This window comes from Nicrophorus vespilloides, unplaced genomic scaffold, assembly GCF_001412225.1.
Source record: "Nicrophorus vespilloides isolate i.1.1-1 unplaced genomic scaffold, Nicve_v1.0, whole genome shotgun sequence".
In the NCBI taxonomy this organism is placed as follows: Eukaryota; Metazoa; Arthropoda; class Insecta; order Coleoptera; family Silphidae; genus Nicrophorus; species Nicrophorus vespilloides.
In genome coordinates, this window is record NW_017100101.1 from 237,404 (window position 1) to 255,958 (window position 18,555).

At 33.7% G+C, this 18,555-nt stretch overlaps 3 protein-coding genes across 7 annotated transcripts in view; 2 read left to right on the plus strand and 1 right to left on the minus strand.

The window, feature by feature from the left end:
• Positions 1–3,813, minus strand: part of LOC108568059 (TBC1 domain family member 24) — a 29,298-nt gene extending 25,485 nt beyond the window's left edge. For 2 of the 4 annotated variants that reach the window (XM_017928949.1, XM_017928952.1), the window contains exon 1: positions 3,068–3,813. The gene's annotated coding sequence lies outside the window, so the exon portion shown is untranslated. The remainder of the gene's footprint in view (positions 1–3,067) is intronic. The other 2 variants (XM_017928951.1, XM_017928950.1) reach the window with 1 other exon arrangement.
• A 1,788-nt stretch (positions 3,814–5,601) lies between these two features.
• LOC108568050 lies at positions 5,602–6,009 on the plus strand. Its single transcript, XM_017928909.1, has 2 exons — positions 5,602–5,759; positions 5,812–6,009. Exons 1-2 carry the CDS (start codon positions 5,624–5,626, stop codon positions 5,991–5,993), a joined length of 318 nt encoding a protein of 105 aa, XP_017784398.1. The 5' UTR covers positions 5,602–5,623; the 3' UTR covers positions 5,994–6,009.
• A 1,447-nt stretch (positions 6,010–7,456) lies between these two features.
• On the plus strand, positions 7,457–18,511 carry LOC108568048 (sodium/potassium-transporting ATPase subunit beta-1-like). 2 transcript variants are annotated; one of them, XM_017928906.1, is made up of 7 exons: positions 7,457–7,618; positions 11,799–11,985; positions 16,932–17,189; positions 17,246–17,415; positions 17,480–17,572; positions 17,635–17,812; positions 18,118–18,511. In XM_017928906.1, the coding sequence occupies exons 2-7, from the start codon at positions 11,838–11,840 to the stop codon at positions 18,228–18,230; spliced, it is 960 nt and encodes a 319-aa protein (XP_017784395.1). In that variant the 5' UTR covers positions 7,457–7,618; positions 11,799–11,837; the 3' UTR covers positions 18,231–18,511. The 2 variants fall into 2 exon arrangements, with proteins under 2 accessions (XP_017784395.1, XP_017784396.1); XM_017928907.1 differs by lacking the exon at positions 7,457–7,618 and adding an exon at positions 8,203–8,591.
• The last annotated feature ends 44 nt before the right edge of the window (positions 18,512–18,555 follow it).

Below are 18,555 nucleotides of genomic sequence, written 5' to 3' on the forward strand. Positions count from 1 at the left end.
GATACGTTCCCGAAAAGTTGACCGTAAAGCTTGTTTTTGTTTCCTATAAGAATGTAAACTAAAGCATTTTTGGCCGTATAAGAAGTGTCATTAAAAAAATGGCCTTGTAGTGAAATTTTGTATAATGAGGTATAGGTGTACATAAAATGACAGCTACATCTAAATTTGATTCGTAATAAAGAATCGGTTACGCTGTGATAAATTATTTGAATAAATCAAATATGCGTTGATTCATAGTTTTTTTTTTTGTAAATATATGTAATTTTGTTTATCTCCATCTATTATATTACTATAAAACAATAAATGCATAGCATTAACTATTCATAATTCAAATCAATCATCTGACGTTTATTTATAAGTTGGACAGTGACAGATTACAATGTCAATGTATGCGGAGACAATGTAATTACGTGTTTTCTTTTTCTATTTTTTTCTATCGATTATCAAGAGCATGCAACGTAGTTGTCTTACAAACTCGAAAACATGTAATTTTCATTTCACAGCAAGCATATTATATTTTGTTGTTGTTGCTATTTAAGCGTTTATCGATTACAGTTTAATTCACTTTAGTCTCATTTACAATTGTCAAATGGAAAGCCCGATTTACGCATTACTTTTTATAAAAAATTATATAAAATTAGAAATATTTCGTAAATAATTAAAATTACTCCATATTTCCATAGTCTTTACGATTAATACACACATATCACTCATTTTACACGGTTTCGTTTTGCACGGTAGTTTATTGGATTTACACGTTTTTCTCATAATCCTATCTATCGCGTAAAGCGAGGGATTAGTGTATTTTTGTTTCGGGTCTTATTTTTAATAACCAAATTACTATGCAAGATGTAAAATTACATACTTATTATAATTGTTTTAATAAATCTTGTAAAAACCGAAAAATGTAACAATTGCAAACAATTAACAGTGGAAGTGTCGTAATGACATAGTGAATGAATCGAATCGTGAATGAACGAAAAGCGAAATAAATGCGCTTTAGTCACGTGAACGAATAGTAGTAGTAGTAGTGAAGAGAGTGAGAGGGGTGACGTCACGACCGTGAAAAGATGAAATTTCTGCTGATCCGATAGGATGAATCACGCGGAGAACCCGCAAACACCAAATACAAAATGCATCTAGAGATCCGAGATTTGTTCCACGCTTCTTTTCATTGCCAACTATTGCAAAATGTATTTTTTCTTCCGAGAACAATTCGCAGGCACGCAACGGAAACCGTTTACTCATTCGCGCGATGAACAAGAAGAAAATTATTTTTGTTTAGTCATTGAGAACATTTTAAAAATATTATTGCAATTATCATATACATTTGAAGTCAAAAGTAATCGCTCATATGATACCAGTGGCGGAACTTCAAATCTTTGAGCCCTTTTTTAAGTAGCGAGGTGTAACTTCAATTTTGATTTCCCCTGTTGATTTGAATTAGAGAAAATCATACAGCTCTAAATAACAATTTTAAAAAATTGATAACGGGGAGTGGCGAGTGTCGGTTCTACGAGGGCCACATTAAGAAAGTCGTGGGTACTAGACACCAGTTTTAGTATTTGAGGGCCCTAAACAAATTTGTATTTGAGCCGTTACAGATCCGCCACTGTTTGATACGTTTTTTACAGACATTTCAGAAAATTTTAGTAAATACTCATAAAAAATAGATCTAAATTAATATTGATGCAAGATTACTAAAATCTATGATTAATGTTCTCAAAACAGGAAACCTCTTTATATTTAAACAAATTGGATTAAAAGCAAAAATTTGTTACGCTCTGAAACAAAAGGATGTAGAAAAACAAAGTAAACAGTGAGTATGTAAAACAGCAAAAACATCAGTGCGGAAATCTTAAGTAGAAAATCGAAACTAAAATCATGGAATAATTACTCTTTGAAACAAAGGATGTACGAAACAATTGAACGAAGTTTCCGTGAAACGTCCATTAATAAAATGCATTGCTTATTGATAAATAAATTTTCGTGCACGAGAAGTGTATCGAATTTGACATAAAATCAATATAAGCTGAAGAAAAATTAATTTACAAAAAGCTTTGAAAATTATAGAAAATGACCGAGCATTGAAATTGCTCAAATATATTGATCTTAAAATCAATGAAAACTACTAGACACTCAAATATCAATATAGATTTTAGTAAGAGAATAGTAAGAGAACAAAATCATAGTAAATTAATAAATCAAAATGCAAACACTACTAAAATAAAATTTAAAAAATTAATATCAATTTTTTTACAAAAAAATAAACCTAATGATATTATAATTTTATCAAATTCGTAGTTGATTTCACACTGTTAATTAATAATTAAAATTTTGATAAAAATATCTATAAATATTTATCGTTTTTGGAAAGCAAAGATTAACTCGTAATTGAAATGAGGAATATCCCATATAGTCTGCAGTTACTGGAAGTATGTAGAAAAACAATATATATATATATTAAAACAAACAAATGAATAGTCTCGGAAACTAGTTCGATTGCATATTTTTAAGTGTGTGATTGCGCGCAGAAGTAATCGGAGCTGTTATCTCCGCGCGTTTCCGGGTGTTGCTGATTAGTGGTAGTCTTGACAATACAAATAAAGGAGAGAAAAAGAAGTAAAACGGAATTTTTATATTAACTTTTTTTGTTATTTCTATGGTTGGCTGTGCTCTCTGGGGAGAGAGCATAACCTCAAAAAATCAAATAGGAAAAAAGGGCTCGATTGAATTTGGTGGAATAGTATGAGAAGAGATGTGTTGTTTGAACAGATGCGCGATGATGATGTTGATCATGATGATAAGGTGTGGTGCAATCAATATTACATTTACAAGCCTACAGTGTGAGTATGCATACAAGATGATGATCATGTGTATAAGGTTGTTTATGATAATGATTGGGTTGATGGAGAGAGGTGTATTAGACACGGGGTGTCAATAACAGCTGATCGAGTTGGAATACATCTGACCTCTGGGGTCCTCGTAAACTGGAGTAAATTGGGAAATTGGCCGGGTAATGAGATAATTCGCTGCTGCGAAAGGGAAGGGCGGGGAGCGGACTTACGATTGTCAGACGTCTCCTCAATTGCGGTGCTCAGCATCCACCACCATACATCCCCGAAGACATTTGCTTCTCTGCTTAATGGTAATGATGATACTCGGATTGTCAACAACGGGTTGAGAATGCGAATCAAAGGATGATAGAGAGAGAGAGAGAAAATAAACAACAACAGCGCACAGGAGTAACCACCGGATCTCCTCCCTCGATTTTTTGCTTTTACTCGCTGCCTCCTCTACATTTACCGATCGCGTTTTGTTTTGCGACACGGTGCTTCCGGAAGTTTCCTGTTTTGCAGAACCGTGCAGGATGGGACGGTACACGCACTCTCTGGGACACTCCGCACGTAAAACTGAGGACTGGCAGGATATCTCTATGTCTCCTCAAACCCGGTGCAAGGGAAATGTGATGTGGGAAAAAAGTCTGCGTCGACTCGCGACGGCCGTCGTGTCCTCTCTCTTTCCCTCTTCTTATCTCTCTCACTCTGACGCACGGAAGATCTTCCCTCTCGCTCCAACAGACCGATGCCAACCAAAATTTTCGTGTACTATTGTGACACTCCCAACGATCACAATCCTCTCTCGCTTCCACTCACGCTCGATCTCGCGGCAAATCGGTCGCACTTGTGATGCGTGAGTGCACCGTGTCACGTGCGTTGCGATCTCAACCACAATTGTCACATTTGTCCTCACGGGATCCTCCGAAGACACTTCCGAAGGAAGAGGATGCCCACTTGCGCCGCTTGCAACTGTCACAGTTGCAGCCGCAATGTTTTATGTGTTATGTAAACACATTGCATCCCCGACCGAACGTATGCTACCCTGCTTACATAATTTTATAAATTCAATTTTACGGCCCTATTTCTGCCACCAAATGATCGACTACCTACTTTATTGGATATTTTTTATTTAGCCAGAGTGCCGAATTTACCACATTTGTATCGGATTTTGTGATACAGAAAGAAAACATCAAAAACAAAAATTAGTATTTTTATGCAACTTCCATCACAAATTAAATTCGTACAAAAATTAAACTTAACAATCATATAACGAATTATTTAAATACTTTACCAACTTAAAAAATATAATTTCTACATCTATCTCTAATCTTCATTCTCGTAGCCATCTAACGGCGACAGCAACACCATTTACTAAAATCATTACAATAACAACAAACTATAAATAAAAGAGTAAAACTACCAACATTATCATTTACAAAATAATTAACAGTAACGACACTACCGCTAGATGGAGTGAGATAAAGAAATAAAATAAATTATTACAAAAAATAATTATTCTCATTAAAATCATATAAATTAAATACATTTTAGTAGAAAAGATATAGAAACATGTTTATGTTTATAACATTGAGTAAATATATTTAAAATTAGAATTTAATATTAATTAATTGTTACTAACTAATTTGATCTTCTTGAAAACAAGAAAACATGTTTATTTATTAAGGTATTCCAATAACCCAAAGTTTTAAACCAATAGAATAAATTTATTTTAGTAATTGGTCGTTTGATTATCCTCTTTTTATTGGTTCGCTTGCTGTTTGATGTCACCAATAAATGTTCCAGCTTTTTGCGATACCATCTCATTTAAAAACAGTATATAAATAAATCTTAGCTGTAAACCAGTGATTCCCAAAGTGGTCTATATCGACCCCCAGGGGTCTATGACAACCTGCAAGGGGTCTACGACAGCGGAAAAAAATTTGGGGGTCCATGATATGAAAATGTGGGTCCACGATAGTTGATCTCACATACACTGATAGTACCTATTTATTATTTATAAAAGTACCTATGAAGTAAAAAATGTATTATATATGTTTATAAAATTCTGTAAGTTGTAGGATGTAGGCATTCGATTTGTGGTCACAATGCATTTTGAACTTGTAAAAACCTGCACATAATGATATGCCAGTATCATCTTGTTACAAGCAGACGCGCAGTCTCAGAGCAAAGATCTTAATAATTATAAAGATGTCCCAATATAAATAATAAATTTACAAAAAATCAATATCAGGTAAGTAGGGGGTCTACCCAAAACCGAAAAACAAGGCAAGGGGCACAAAAAAAGTTTGAGAACCTCTGCTGTAAACCAAAAACTAGTTTCTTCAGTAGCTGGTTTTATGAAGTCCCTTTCTTTTTTATTACCATAAATCTTCTTTGTTTGCCTGTACAATAAATCTGACTAATAAAAGTAAGTAAATACAACTCAATATAATACAAATAGTATATTTTGTTTTTAGGTTTATTTAACTTTTGTTAAAATAAAACATGCGAATTTAATTAATTGTCAAATTTGACAAAGTTGGTGTCAATTTAATTTGACTTTTCTTTAGATTATTTATTTATCTATTCTAGAGCTTTATTAATATTTTTAACGTATTTATTAAATGGGTGGTAGATTGCGGCGATGCCAGCGCTTCAAAAAATTCCTGTATGACAAGGAGAATCGCACGATATGCAACAGGACGAAAAGGAATTGGTGTAAGTTAACATACATACATTATTAAACAATTTATTCGTTGCGTTGTTCGTCTGCAGTGAGGATAATGTATCAATATCTCCTTTTCTTGATCTTGGCAATCGGAGTTTTCACCGGACTTCTGTATTTGATCATGTTCTTGATGGATCTCATTGGAACGCCGGCGTCGAGCAAAGCCTATTTCGAAAGTTCCGATAAATTAAGTATTAACAAATGCAACGTTTACGCTATTTTGTTTTAAACAATGAGATCTAGCTGTCAACGTAGTTCCATTGAAAGTCAACAGAGAACTTCCGGAACCTCTAATCTGGTACACGTTGAAAGGGGAGGATAGCTCGGAAAATCGACGAGTTTCGGGGTACATCAAGAACATCAAAGAATTCTTGAAAGGTAAACCAATACTAAAGATTATTTGGAATGATGTTTGTGAAATTTGAATACTAGAAAACGAGCAACAATGCAAGAAATTCCCCAAAAGCAATTGCATCTTCAAAACTGCAGATTTCGGACCTTGCGCCGCCTCTGATTTCGGTTACGCATCGAAGAAGCCTTGCATCTTCCTGAAACTGAACAAGGTAAATTATATTTACAATTACATATTTTTTTTAAATTATTTTTATTTAGTACAAAGATTGGGAACCGATGGAATATTTTACAGTCCCAAGCGATTATCCTAAAGATTTAAGGATGAACATCAACAAATCCCGTGAGGTAAAAAAATATTATGAAACTTTTTGATTATGTAACTGTTGTTACTTTGCACAAGTAAGACGGTTTGGGTACACTGCAGCGGTTCCACCAGTTACGACGATGAGCATATCGGTCACATAAAATACTACCCGACTCGAGGATTCAAGGACGAGTACTTTCCTTACAAGTTTCGCGAGGACAGACCGAACCTGAATCCGGTCCTGGCAATCCAATTGGAAAATCTGCAGAGTGGGCAATTTTAAATAACAATTGATTCGCAATTTATTTGTTGTCCGTTTCGCAGTTGGTCACTTTGTATCGCTAAAATGTAATCTCTACGCTCGCAATCTGCTGCAGGAATCCTCAACATTCACCTACATCTACATTGTATCCTAGTATATTTACTAGTAGCAGATTATTGAAATCGTTGATTTATTGAGATATTGTAATAAGTCAACATGTTCAACCAATAGAAAACATTTAGGATCCGCATTGGTCGATTGAAAATTAGTTTTTATTGGTTGTCTTACTATTTGCTTCTTCCAATATTCGATCCCTTTTTGCGATTTAATGTCATCTGGGTAATAAATAAATAAATAAAGCCAAGCTGTAAACCAATAAAAACTAGTGGTTTTTATTTGCATCTTCCGTCTTATCGCTTCTTTCATTTTTTTTATTGTTTGCATATTCACAGTCGTATAATAAAAATGGTCAATAAAAATAAGTAAACAGAACCAATCAAAAGTTTCATACAAATAAGACAACACCCATTCCAAAATCATACCTGATTGGTTGAACTAACTACAAATTAAACGAAAGAAGTTTAATATAATAAAATATCAATTATTATTAGTAGTTGTTACTTAATTTACATGATAGTCGTTACGACACAAGAAAGTAAAGTTGGTTGCATAATATACAGCAGCATTAATTTAACTTACACGACGCGTTTTTCCTTTTAGCAATAACTTGTACGTTACACATACAGGTTTTACGGAGGACGAAAGAATTTCATATTTATATTTTTAAAACTCTATTTTTATCTGGTGACGTTTTTTTTTAATGCACGCAAGACAAAAACATTGAAAAACCTTTGCTTGATTTATTTGTTGCTGTTACTTTTTTGTTTTAAATTTAAAATTCTATATACATCTCTTTCTCGGTACGATTTGTCGACGGATAATTTTTGCATACAAAAGAATTGCAATGCTCTCAGTCTCTCGGGCTCGGCTTTGCATCGATGTTACGATGTGTCTGCGTCTTGCGGTTCGGTGATTTATGTGTTACGTATCATTTGTAGTATTTTATTTACCTACTCATTTTAACCGGTTTTTATATTACCAGTCCTAAGAAGACTCATTTTTAATAACAGGTATTATTTTAAAATCTATTTTTCTCAAATTTATCTTCGAATCAATAACTATAATTATTTATTTCAATGATGACGGTTCTATTTCTGCCATCAAACACTGCATTCTTTTTTAAAATTTGGTCTATGTTAAATTTTGGTATGAGTTTATTTCATAACTCACTAACTTGGTATTGTAATAGACATAATTATTTGTATACAACAGAAATTATTCGAGAAATTTATCTAAATATAAAATTTTAAGTCGTGCGTCATCTATTTATCTCGGTTCTTTCAAGTCTTGTAATTTTTTTTTAACTATGAAAAACTATTTCTACCGAAATTCCAGATCAGTCTACTAATTAAGTAATTTCCGTTTTGACGGCATCATTGAATATTTAAACAAAAACAATCATAACACGATAATATTGATTTTGCTGCGATAACGCACCGAACGACCCAATATAATTAGATTAGATGCTATCAGCAGATAAGATCGCGTTCGGATTAGTTCAATTGCAGAAAATGTCGCCAAATATCGTTTGAATTATTCACAGGAATTCCGATGTTATGCAACGCATTTCAATAGCGGCGGTTGTATATAACTAAAGCTGTTAACCATCAGCGCCATCTCGGATTATAATGAAAAGTAGAAACAAAAGAAGTTGTTTACTCGATTAATATTTCGGATCAGCGCGTTTTGATGGAAGTTTCCTTTCGAGGCGATGGCAATTACGAAGAATCGCCTTATGTATATATGCAAACGATAATCGCGGCGCTGTTTGCTTCTATTATTATTCACGAACGTCGCGCATAAAACACGGGTATCATTTAATATGAGAGGAATACATTTACATTTCGCTGGAAACGACTCTCGAGACGATTAACGTCGATCTTTCCTCCCGTTCTTTTGAAGAGTGCGAAAGAGAGAAGGATAGAAGGAGTGGAAGAACCTGCAGTTATCACCAACTTTGTTGTGCAACCTCGGCAATTCCAGGTAAACGTGAAACTCGGAAAGTTTACTCAATCAGGTTTTTTTCGGAATACTCAATAAGTGTTTTCATAAATATTCAAACATTTAATTACTAATAATCATGAGTGAAATTCACAATTTGACAGTTGACAATTTTTTATGACATTTATATAATGGAAGTAAATGACGTTTGAAACCTGTCAAAAATTAACTGTTATTTATTTATCATATACACCAGCGATTCTCAAAATGAAGGTCGCAGAAAAATTGATGACAGATAAATCCGAGATGTTTTTCTTCACATACCCATTCTCGGATTGTCGTTTCAAATTTTTAAGTTCGGACCAAAGGCTTTAAGAAACGCTGATCTACACTATTAATATGACATTTAACACGTGAATTATGCAATCACCGACTCACCGACAACCTCGAAACTAGTATGCTGTTGAGGTGGCAATTACAAATTGCAAATAACGCGCGCACAGCACAAATAGCATTGCCAACCGATGGCTCAATCAGAACTACCAACCTTAAGCTTAATATCTTGGCGAAAACATTACGCAGAAGGAAGAATGCCATGCTGTATGGTATGGTCGGCGTATTTTTAGATATCCGAGCTAAACGTTTTCAAAAATAGTCCTTCATCCTCTTGACGTACATTTGGTGTATTTATAAAGCGCGAGCGGTGCTAGCTAGCAGATTTTTATCCGAGAAATCTCATTCCGGATCGATCGAAAACGCTCATTTCCTCTTAACAAAACCAAACATTTTGACCAACTATTATTTTTTTATGATGTTTTCAGCGAATTTTCCAATTTCATAAATTATTATTGTTGTAGCCAATATTTAAATAATTAAGAAAATATTATTGATGAATTTCAATGAAATGAATGTACGCCATCTATAAGAAATTTTGAAACTACAAAATAAAAATATAATTAAATTACTGAAAATTTCGCTTTGTTTAATGGATCGGAACGTTTTGTCGAGTGAACGATAATTATTATAATTTTTTTTTACGCAAACAGTATTCTGCTGAATAAATATTTACAGTGAATGTAAATAAGAACGATAACTTATTGCCTTGTGTTTCTCCGATAAAGCTGTAAATATGCGGGAATTTGCTGAGAGACGTTTAGCGTTCAAACGAAAATCATTTTTTTACTATTGAAACGTCAATAGATGAAAAGGATTGAAGACGTCAATAACGAACCTAGGAAATAATTCGCGCTACGTCTCAGTGTCTTTTGTAATTAGCACCCAGAAAAAGAATGATGAAGGAGCGAAGAGCTGTTTGCGCATAAAATTATTATAATTAATTCAAGGTGAGAATTAGAATTGAGCAAAAGAATAAAAAAATGGATAATAATGATTGAAAGTGTGCACGAACTGATTACACCGCTCGCGGATAATTGACAGATCAAATAAACAAATGCATTAGCGAGTTTACTTGTAGGATCGTCGAGGACCAAAAAAAATGCGGCAAATTTGAAAAATTAGCATTCGAGACGCGCGACTTCTTGTGCGTCCAGGAGGCCTTGGCTTTAAAACAGATCGTGTGTGTATACTTTTTTTTCTTCTTTTTTAGTCTCTATTCGTTTTACGACCATGACCCAAAATTCGAGCTTTACACATGTACGAAACGAACAAAAAATTGAAATAATGTAAAGGAAAAATAAAAAGACCGGGAGTAAAAAAAAAATAAACAAATTAATGCCGAAACTAAGGTGGAACCGTTTATGCTTCTCGGAATTCCGCAAAAGCGTGAAAGTTTAAAAAAATGATTTCTTTTAATTACAAAATAATCTTACTAAATAATTTATTGTGAAATTTTCTCTGATACCTTAATATTTATTGCACAATACAATTAATTTTCGTTATAATCAATACACTGAAAATCATTTTTCTCCAAAATTTATAAAAATTGTCGCTTAACAGTTTGTATCAGTCTTCTATTAAAGTGCTTAACTATAATTTTTTTTATAAATGCAAAATTATCTTGAATTTATAAGGTTAACAATGTCAACTAATAAATTTGTATTTTATGTCTTTTACTTTGAATGAAAAAAAAGATGAATATCAATTAAATTTTGTTGATACATTCATAATAAAAAAGAATTATTTTAAATTACTGAATAATTCACATGTTTCACATAATATGGAAGTAATTGCTTCAGGAAAATACATTTGGTAAACTCATTCTGTAAAATATTGCATAAAAAAACATAAATTGTAACAGTAGTAGTAGAAATAGTAATAATAATCTATTGAATTATTGATATTTGAGAAGAAAAATTAAAGAAAATGTATTGTAATTTATAAAAAACAAGTGCAAATAAAATGGAAAAACAATTGCGTAATTAGTCATATAAATGTGATGTTTGTGGACGTTTAGTTTGTGTTATATAATAAAGTTATCAAGTCGTAATGCAAACCATGCAAATTATTTATCGAATAAATCTGATAAACAATGAAAAGTATTGTTAATTAGAAACGCCAATTAAATATATATTAACAAAAAAAACTTCTATCGGAATTTGTGATTTGTGCGATGGTTCGGATAAGATCGATAGAGATCTTCTGAGATGGGAAAATCGTTGTTGAAATGAGATTTTACGTAGAATTACGTATGCATGTGATTTTTTTTTCCACTTTCGAATACGAAGCATTAAGCAAAGATCATTTGCGCCGTTATCTTATCAGCAGTAAAACTAGCCTAGAAATAAGCGTACGAGATACAGAATATACACTTGATTGCTTGTAGTTATCGTGCGTCTGGTGTAACGAGCGGCGTCAGTTCCGAGAGCAGAAGAATTTGAGGAACGAAAAGGTAAAAGAAGGTAGGGAGTGTGCGTGCGTGCGTATGTTCGAACGTACGTACGCAGCTTCAGGCGAGGTTGCACAGTGGCCGGTCGAGTTGGCTTTGCACCAAGTCGGAAAAAAACAAAAGAGAAAAGAAACAAATAAAAGAGATACAAAAAACAACACGCTCGCTCGGCTTGCTCGGAACGCTCGCCTCGCTCGCTCGCAGGACTTGTCCGCTCGGCCAAGTTATTATATCAGAGCGAGCAGCGCGCGAAACAACACCGCGTTCCTCTCTCCACCTCTTCGCGCCATCAACAAGTCTAAATTTAAGCACCACACACTTTTTTCGAATCCCCAACCCCATCCGCATCAAACGTTCGAGCAACAGTGAATAGAATACTTCAAAAAGTTTTCTATTACTTTCAGGACAAGAGGATAATAGAAAAAAAAAACCTCTAATAAACCATGGCTATGAGAGGCAAGGAGAGTGAGAACGGGATGTACGAGTTCCCTTACATGAAGCCGCCGCAGAGGAGCGGTTGGGAAACCTTCAGGAGCGCCCTTTACGACTCCAAGAACGGAACCATCCTTGGAAGGAACGCCAAAAGCTGGGGTGAGTTTCTTTGAGACTTATAATTTCTTATTATTTATTTAAAAAAAAAGTGCACATTTGGAAATGTTACGCAATGCGCCCGAAAAGAAATTTAAAGCAGAAATAAAATAAATTGGAAAAAACTCGGCACATGAATCCATCCCGTCGCGGCGGTTAAAATCCACGGTCGTAAAGTTTTACGATACGAGCGATAAAACGAAAAATTTTCCACGCCAACGCTTTATTTATTTATTCATTCAACATTAAGACTTAAGTCAACTTAGCAATTTTTTTTTTGCAAGAGAATGAATAAAAACGCAATGTAATTGCTGTACCCTAGGCAACCAAATTAACTCTCGATAACAGTTTATTAATGTTTTGCTTGAAAATCAAAGATTTCAATAATTACAATTAAAAACAATTTTAATAATTGGTGATTACAAATTGAACAAAATTTGAAATGGAAAACATTTGAAATTGGACCTTCATTTGAAATACGCCCTTGCAAATTGTTTACTTCTTGAGGTCAACCCTTGACACGGTGACAGCTGTCAAATATTTAAAACTTTTCTATAACAATCTCTATTTCTATCATGAAATGTAAAAAAATGTTTCTAAACAAATAAAAAAACGAATTCTTGATTTTATTATTTTTTTTAATTATATTTAATCGATTATAATCTTCATTCGTGGTTTTCACAAATTATCAATTTGTTGTGTTAAAACTAAGTTCTCGTTAATTATAAGTTACTAAAAAAAGTACCTGTCAATTATAAGTGATAATTATTTTGCATAATAATTCAATATTTCAGTAGAGAAATATTGATATTTGCAGACAAAAGAAATTAATTGAATTTAGATATTACTTAATAGGATGATTTAAAAGTTTCTTAAAATTGACAATTTATATGATATTGAGCAATATGGTTTTTTTATATTTAATTGGAAATTTCTTACATATAATGAGAAAATACTGGTAATATTGTTGCGAATTTCAAGGAGAGAAATATGTATTAATAAATGTCGTACGGCTTTAAAGTCGTCAAGAGGTGGAAATGGGTCAAAAGTATTTTATTTTCAAGCCAATGAAAACTGAAGCTAATTTTAAAAGTGTATACACTTCGATAGTCTTTCATTTGATGTTTTTTTTTTAAATATTTTCAATCTGCTCTATTCATTAACAAAAAAATTGCCTAGATGAAATATATATTTCAATCTTAACCTTGACGTCTCGTACGTCATGTCGACGATATATCAACAAATATTTAACGGTCGGAATGACTATCTACTATCCCAGAGGACATTAAAGAAATGAATTTAAATGGAGTAATAAGTACAAAGACATTCATTTTATAAGTAAGATTTCATCTACTTCATTAATTGCAAAAGTGCCAACATCGACTGAATTTTAACCTTGACTTCTTTAAATGTATTAAATAAATGTGTATATAATCAAAATTAGAGGTTAGAAGCGTTATCTTTAAATCTTTCGACATGGACAATACAAGAAAGTGGAATGCAATTGAATTTCTAAACATGTCTAGCATAGATTATAATTTCCATTACTAAATTATAACCTTGACTTCTCATATGTCAAATTTCGTTTCGTTGATAAATGTAGGTTAGAATTTTAAAAATTTGACTGGTGGAAAACAATTGCTCAAAATTAAAATGCAATTCATTTTATAAGCACGTTTTAATTTCCAAATAACTTAGCAGGCAAACAAAGTGCGACCGTAATTGAAATTACGTTCAATTACGCAATTCGCGATTGGGTGTCAACTCGCGCGCAAAACGCTGACAACTGTTAAATACCTTGCGATACGAGGTGGCGTTTTCGTATCGATTCGTTTCGTTGTCATAGTTTCAACGTTTAGATATTATTACCAATAAATCATGATGCTCGGATTACGTAAAAGACGTTTTCGAACCGACAGGCGGAAAGAAGTAAAATAAATATAGAGAAGAAAAAGAGTAGGTAAATATCGAGACGAAACCGGCTGTAACTGGAGTGAAAAACGATCGCACCTGCATTTAAATATGAGATAAACAAGGATGGAGGAATTGAATACAGATTCTCCATCTTAAACAGGATTTGTACGTAACGTACGGATAGAAATCAGAGAGAGATAGAGAAATATTTAACAGGTAAACAAATACGATGAACCTAACTTAGCTGATATTGCGCAACTCCTCCCGAAACGGTAAACAAAAGGCGACGGTACTTAATTTGAGTGATTTTTTCGGTTTTCACTTTGCACCTTTTTGGTTGCATTCGTATGGAGCGGCACGTCCGTCCAAGGTCATCGTTAGTTAGTTTAACGAAATCAATTGCGAATGCAACCGTTTCGAAACTCTCGCTTATCAATTTGACAGCAAAGAACGTCAACTGTCAACACGTCATCAGTTTTGGAGATTTATGATTCATTGATAACTTCCCTATTATTAAAATCAACACCACTTTGTAAGGTGGTGGGACACGCATTGTATCACCTTTTGAACATGCTTAATGGGACATTATTATAATTTTCAAGAAAATCTTCAGGAAAGAGGAATTACCATTTAATTAGGTTGGTATGTCAAGATATGAATTTTGATAGTCCAAACTAATGTTGATTCAGTAGATGAAGTTGTCTGATTCAGTTGTCTAGAAATGTGTTGGGTCTAGAAATTTACGAATTTCAGGTACTTCAAAGAGTTGAACAAACAATAAATAAGATCACTTGAATAGGTGCACTTCAGTGTAAAAAAATACTCGCAGGTAATCGTTGCTTTGAACGAAGATTATATAACGCTTTTATCCGGGATTTGAGCGCAACAGTTGTCCCACATTCAACAAAGGACTTTTTTCATTGAAGAATTCAAGGCAAACTTGAATGACGAAGGGTTGACGATCCAACAAAAAAAAGGGGGCGACATTGTGCTTAACAATCGAGATACGTTACGATTTAAAAGAAAACAAGGATTTCGTTAACGATTTTCATTGGATATTATTGTTTAGAAAGTGGTTCATATGCGAATGCAATCATGGAGATTGGGTCTTCAAGGAAACCGATATAATTGTATTAGTTAGCATTGAATTTCATGAAGCGAAGCGAAATTTTAAAGAAACATGGAATATATATATATATATATTTATATTTGAAAGAAGAAGAAAAAAAACGCAATTTGCGACACGGTCAACCTTCGCACTGGATAGAAACAACTTGTTTATTCAATGACAGATGAACGTAACCTCAATATAACATTTCCACATTAATCTATATTTATAATGGCACTTTATCTCTAAGCATAGTTTATCTTTAATTGTATTCATAAAATTGTTAATCTCTGCTGTAGTTATATTATAAAAGTTAAGCAACCTGGATAGGTGATCGTTAATGCAAGCAATTTATTAGAATTGTATGTTATATCAATTATTCAAAACTTAGGCAACTCGGGTGAGAGATTGTTCTTAGATGGGATTGCTAATACTTTATGGAACACATTTTTAAAAAAGTTATGCGAGTTATATATAAAAAATCTATGGAAATATAACAAAAAAATAGTATTTGACGCATGAGTAAACATAACAAACAAACAAATATAAAGTAATTAAAGTACGGCAATTGATCCATTATATGTGTTTTTCCCTTTCTGTACGTTACATGTTATAATGAGACTGTTTATCTTTGAACACGTTGTCATCGCTACCGTAAATGGATTCCGCTGTGCCATGAAATTGGAAACAAATGCGGCACTCTGGATATTGCTTTGAGTGAGCATCCGTTATTTCTTTGTTATTTTAGAAGATTGGTTACAAATGGAGGGACGTGGCGCCGCTGGTATCGATTAATAACTATTAAACAACGTAAAAAAAACATATACGGCTCTGTAGGCGGCAAGATAGAGTAAATATGTAATGAAATTGAATATATATATTCGTTATCTAATTACTCGTTCAACCTTCGGCCGCGGCAATGCGAAAATCATAATAATAAAAATAACAACAGCTGAACCAAACAAAATAGAAGCGCAAACAAGTCGGCCGTCTCCGATGTCCTTTTGTTACATAATCGTTCGCCGATACCAGAAATTCCAATTTCCTGCCGCGCTTTTCCATTGTCCCTCCGTAAACAAACGAAACGCACCCTTGTTTTGTGTTTGTGCACATTCTTTTTGTGTATGTTTGTGCATAAACACACGCACACGTCAATTTGATGGATGATAAATCAATACACTTTCCTCTTAGTTTAATTAAAATTAGATGGTGAAGAAGTCGAAGAAGAAAAGTGAAAGATGTTATTTCATTTTTTTTAACCGGTGCTTTCGGCGCGAAGACAGGCTACGAACTGGTTTTTCCCTCGGGAAAATCCAGTTACGATAATTTTACGTCTGCCGGGATTTATAACCGAACACGCTCATTATCGGAACCATTAAAAGAAATATGGTCGTACTGGTAATGATTTTATTTTGTTAAATTGATTCGTTAAACGTTTAGAAGTGAAACTTTATAGTTTGTAACTGTTAATAACAGATGTGTAATGCAATACGCGCATTTGCGCTAAAAATAATTATAAATAAACAATTGTTGTGCAGCAATGAATCAATTATTTAACGATGTTACATAAATTAACCTTCATATGTTTTCCATTTAATATGCCAGTATAAAGACAAAATTAGTTTCAACTTTATTTATGTGAAATAACATTTACTTGCTACAATATTCAGTTTCAATATGATAGAAAGCTGTCATGTCAATTGTGGTACACCTTCAAAATGTTGATTTAGGAAAAACTATTGATAAATAATAAAATTGTTTGAAAAAAAAATTAGATAATTATCAACATTTGATAATAAATGAAAAACGTAACCGTTTGAGCCAAAAACAAAAAAAAACTAACTAATTTCAAGTTGAATCTAACACAACCTAACTTTTTTTTTGTTTTAACAAGATTTTCACCTTACTATTTTTTTTTCAATTTCAGCTCAAATTTTAACCTTTTACGCACTCTTCTACATCGTCCTGGCATGTCTGTTCGCCATCTGCATGCAGGCAATGCTTTCAACGTTGAACGACAAAGAGCCCAAATGGCAATTGGACAACGGTTTGATCGGAAAAAATCCGGGTCTCGGTTTCAGACCAATCGCCGATCGCACCGAGGAAGGATCACTGATCTGGTACAACCCGAAGAACAAGAGCAGCATCGAGAAATGGGTTAAATTGACGGAAGATTTCTTGGAACGTGAGTTAAATAATTATCTCCAATTTGTAAACAAATTTTGAACTTTTTATTTTCAGCCTACCTGCGGAATGGAACAGGCAGCAATAAGATGTCGTGCGATTTCGATCAACCCGCCAAGAAAGGCCGAGTTTGCGACGTCGACATGAACAAGTTCCAATCTTGCGGACCAGCGCACAGTTTCGGATACTCTTCGACTTCGCCATGTATCTTTCTAAAGCTCAACAGGGTAAGAAGACCTTTAGGAAGGATTTAGAGTAGCTATTTATTTATGTTTCGCTCTATTTTTGCAGATCATCAACTGGGTACCGGAATTCTACAATGACATTAACGATTTGCCCAGCGATATGCCCAAGCAGCTAGTGGATACCATCAAGAGCAAGAAGGTAAGCAAATTAAATCAAATTAATTGGATCGAATAATAATAATGATAATCATTTTTGGACAGCCGGAGGAAAGGGACCAGATCTGGGTGACCTGCGCGGGAGAACATCCCGCCGATAAGGAGCACGTCAGCAAGTTTGAATACCTTCCGTACCTGGGCTTCCCCGGATTCTATTATCCCTACACCAATGACAAGGCGTACCTGAGTCCTCTGGTCGCCGTCAAAATCGTCACCCCGAAACGTAAGTCATAAAAAATTGTCAAAATTGACGTTTTAATTTGAACGAGTTACGTAATAGCATTCGGTAATTGATGGAAAACGAACGTTTCGCCTGCAAACGATTCGATTATGTAAAGTGAAAAAGGAACACGGACCTGACTAATGGTCGCTTTTAATTATTAATTTCCTGTCGCCATGGCCAACTCGCAATTCATTCCAATTATTCTGTCACTTCCGTTTATTTGTTTTCTGGTCATTTTTGCTTGATAGATTCGACGTAATTGTTGTTGTGCTTAGTAATTAATGTGTGTTTGCTTATGTTTCTAGCGAACGTTGTCATCAACATCGAATGCAGAGCGTGGGCCAAAAACATTAACTACAGGGGTGGAAACCAGCAACGCGAAGGTTCTGTCCACTTCGAGATCATGATGGACGCGTGATGATGACGACCATAATCATATCCTCCCTCAAAAAAATAAAACCATGATATAAATATATATATACATGTGCACACAATATATTATTTATAACATGCTTTTTAAACTTTTATGTTAAATGTCATGTATCAGTAGCGAAATTCTATTATTATTATTACTAGTTAGTAATTTAAGGTTTATTTAAGAAGAACAAAGGAATGCGACCCGACGGAAAACAAAACCCATCTGCATTGAGGGAAGTTTGTCTTCTCTTTCATTTTTTTTTTTAATTCCAAAAAAATGACGACAATCGGAACGTTTTTAGTATTATTAACAAAAGAGAAATCGT

Excerpts from the sequence above, each read along its gene's own strand:
- LOC108568050 (XM_017928909.1), top strand. The coding sequence starts at position 5,624 with ATGTATCAATATCTCCTTTTCTTGATCTTGGCAATCGGAGTTTTCACC. Across the intron at positions 5,760-5,811 it reads CGAAAGTTCCGATAAATTAA|CTGTCAACGTAGTTCCATTG; the intron begins GTATTAACAAAT and ends AATGAGATCTAG.
- LOC108568048 (XM_017928906.1), top strand. The coding sequence starts at position 11,838 with ATGGCTATGAGAGGCAAGGAGAGTGAGAACGGGATGTACGAGTTCCCT. Across the intron at positions 17,190-17,245 it reads GACGGAAGATTTCTTGGAAC|CCTACCTGCGGAATGGAACA; the intron begins GTGAGTTAAATA and ends TTTTATTTTCAG. Across the intron at positions 17,813-18,117 it reads CAAAATCGTCACCCCGAAAC|CGAACGTTGTCATCAACATC; the intron begins GTAAGTCATAAA and ends TTATGTTTCTAG.